The sequence below is a fragment of the Alligator sinensis genome, unplaced genomic scaffold (assembly GCF_000455745.1).
Source record: "Alligator sinensis unplaced genomic scaffold, ASM45574v1 scaffold264_1, whole genome shotgun sequence".
NCBI lineage: Eukaryota > Metazoa > Chordata > Crocodylia > Alligatoridae > Alligator > Alligator sinensis.
The window spans coordinates 3,637,578-3,640,869 of NW_005841831.1; the positions used below are offsets into that span (position 1 = coordinate 3,637,578).

The following is a 3,292-nucleotide window of genomic DNA, read 5'->3' on the forward strand; positions in this document are numbered from 1 at the left end:
CACTCCTGTGGGGCAGAGGGAAGAAATCAACGGTTTTAATGCCCCTGAGCAGGGAGAACAGCGGCTTTCATGCCAGCCTGCAGCAGGACAGGGAACAGGATAACTCTGCACTGGGCACTCACTGGCTGTGTACGTGGAATCCCACTTCAACCTGCTGGTCTCCCATCCAGGGGCCAAGCTGGCTCAGCCTGCTTAGTTCAGGAAACCAGACAGCACAGAGGCAGCCTGAGGACAGCGATGCCAGGGTCCTGGCTCTACCCATCTCAAAACAATCCTTTCCCCACACTCCCTGCCAAGCTCCAGCAACCCTCAGACCTGCTGGGCACAGGCCAAAGAAATAAATAAAATTTGAATATAAAACCATGGTCCCACCCCCTCTCTTCCCTGGCTCTGCATGTGGATGGTAGGAGACAGGTCTCCAAAACCAAAGCCCCCACCCCCAAAGCCCTCACTTCAACAGGTGGCCAGACTCTCCCTCACTGCAGAAGACCCCTCAGCAGCCAGACCTAGCAGTGGCATGGCAGAGATCCCATTGTCCTTCACCTCAGGGCTGCAGGGATAGAGGGGAGAGCAGGAAGAGGGAAGCAGGGATCAGATGTCTGTGAGGACCAGGCCAAGGAGCACACCCTCCTTCAGTCCCCAAACACTGAAGTCACAGGCAAGATCAGAGCTGCTCCAAGCCTGGCAAGGAGCTGGGAACGCAGCAGCAGCCTGGGATTTGTGCCAGGAATGCAAAAGCTGGGTGGGCAGCAGCAGGGGGGCTCACTCAGCCCCGCAAGTGCTGCCCCCTAGTCCTACCAGCCCATCCTGGAGAGCAGGAAAGCATCTGTGTCCTGGGGGAAGAAACAGGACAGTTACCCTGCAATCGCATTCCTCCTCTCTTCCCTGCTTCCCTTGGGCTCATGGCATGGGAGCAGCCTGGAGGCACAGCGCTGTCTCTCAGCCAGACCACATGACGGGCTCCAGCTGAAGGAAGGACCATGTCCCCAGCACTCTCCCAGACTCCGGGGAAAGAAGCTGGAGCAGGTCCAGACCTCTTGCAAAGATCTGAGCTCGGGTCACTTACTGCTATGATCCGCTCCAACTGCAACTGCTCAGGGACTGGAAATACACATGGCCCCTTCCCTCCACCACAATCACTCTGGATACACCCGTGCACCTCCTGGCCCTGGGACCAGTACTTACTCAGAGCAAGAGTCTGCACCAGTTCACACCCACCTACACTGCAGCGGTATCAGCACAGGCTCCAGCGTAGCCAGCACTGGCCACCCAGGATCTTTGTCACAGAGTTGACTCAGGTCTTCTTCCCTCAAAGCATTGCAGCTACTGAAGCATGTGTTAGCAATGCATAGGCCATACAGCCGAGCAGTTCAGAGTCTCTCCAGAAGAGAAGTTGACCATTATGTTGTGATAATCATATGAATCAGAGGCTGCGAGTGCCCAGACTTACAAACACCCAGGCCCCCTGTCTAGAATTCCTTCTAACCTCACAGGTGGAGGCCTCAATTAGCAGCTCCATAGTTAATACTGACTCTTTCAGTTAAAAGTAGGCTTGGCCTTTGCTAGGCTTTAAGTAAAAGCAAGGGCTGATAGTTTTCAAAATTACAGTGCTTACTCTTTGGGCAGAGATAGAGTTTTCAGTAAGTCACGCTTGGATCCACTCAGTAAGGGCAGGGTTAAAAAGCACTTCTCTTTGAAAACACCAAGGCTGGGGGCTGGTGTTTTTTTCAGATCTCCTAATTTACACATGGCTTTGTTTTCCAACCTTGAAACCCGAGAGAAGTGGAGTTCAAGGGAGTCTCCTGCAGGGGCTGGGCTTGCTTTTTTAAAAAGAAAAAAAAAGCCTTAAACTCAAATTCTTAAAGCATTATTCATCATTAGCATTCTGTTTATGCCACGGAAGCCAATGCTGACAAACACATTCTTCTCTAGACAGAATAAAATATTCGACAGGAAACGGCGGCATATATATACTTTTCCTTTTCGCACTCCAGCAACAGTAAAACGAATGTGGACTTTCTGGGCTGAGCTGCTTTGGAGACGTGACAAGTTAGAAACCATTCAGAAAATTTTCCAAAGACCAAACCGGGCGATTTTCCAGCCCCCGTATTGCTTGGACGTCTGGGAACTTTCTGGAAAATTCTGCCCTTTGCTAAAATCCCACAGGAGCAGTTTTATGAAGATCCAGTTGGTCTTGGCAAAGTCAGGCAAAGGGGGATGTCCAGGCTCAGGAGAGGACACGTACAAGTCTTAGGCATTCCCAAAGAGATGCATCACTCTGTAATTCCCTTAACGGCCTTTTTCAGACTCTTGGTGAATGGCAACATTCTTATATGTTTTGCATGAAGGCTAGATTATTTGCTGAAACAACCATAACCATGTATTAACCAGGTTTTTGTGGAGGACTTTTGTATAGCAGTCATCCTGAAGGACCCTCCAGCACATTGCAAACTCAGAGCTGGATCCTGCAAACACTTCTACATGAAGGCAGCTTCAGCACAGCACTTCCCTCTACTAACCCAGGCACTCACTAGAGGTCTCCCATTCAGAACTGAGAGTGGGCTTGATGCATTTAACAGTTAGACTAGACAGCATGTGCAATCCCAAGGAGGCATTTTGTGGAAACAATGCAGCAAGGGTGAAAAAGCTTTTAAGGGACAAGCCTGTAGATAACACCAAGCCCTTGGTCCCCAGGACACAAGCTTCCTGAAATAGCCTGGCCCCACTCACTGCTCCACCACCAGGCCGTGACACTTGCAAGCTCAGGGTGACCTGGCATTCATCAGTAAGAAAGACCAGGGAGCAATTCAATTCTCTCCAGGGCCTGTCTAACCTGCTTTGCAACAGCTCTCCCCTGGACAAGCTAAGCATGTCCAGTGCCGGACTAAACTAGGTTGAATCTGCCAGCAGATATGTGCCTGGTCACTGAGCAACAGCCTTGTCTCCCTGCATGCTCTGCTGAAGAGCTCAGGGAGTGGGAGGGTTGCTGCATCATGCAACATCCCAACCTGCCAGCCATAAGACATCATGCCAAGGCCACCACAGGCCTTTCTACTGTGCTCAGAGAAGGACCAGCCATGACTGGGCCTACAGCCAACTGATACCCTACCCCAACCAGCACCAATCCCTTCCCACAGCAAGGCTCCTTACCAGTTGTGGACTGGGCAGATGTGGTTGTTGGAAAGCGCCATAGCGTACCTACAGGAGAGAGAACACATGGTCAGTTCAGCCTCCCATCTCACTGTCTCCCCCTCCAGTTGCACTGCCACCCCTGAAAACAACATATTTTCAG

At 51.3% G+C, this 3,292-nt stretch overlaps 1 protein-coding gene across 3 annotated transcripts in view; it reads right to left on the reverse strand.

Moving 5' to 3' along the window:
* Positions 1–3,292, reverse strand: part of LOC102383897 (transmembrane protein 150A-like) — a 29,837-nt gene that overhangs the window by 21,991 nt on the left and 4,554 nt on the right. For all 3 annotated transcript variants that reach the window (XM_025209845.1, XM_025209919.1, XM_006014797.2), the window contains exon 2: positions 3,151–3,198. In XM_025209845.1, the coding sequence (XP_025065630.1) occupies positions 3,151–3,198 (48 nt within the window). The remainder of the gene's footprint in view (positions 1–3,150; positions 3,199–3,292) is intronic.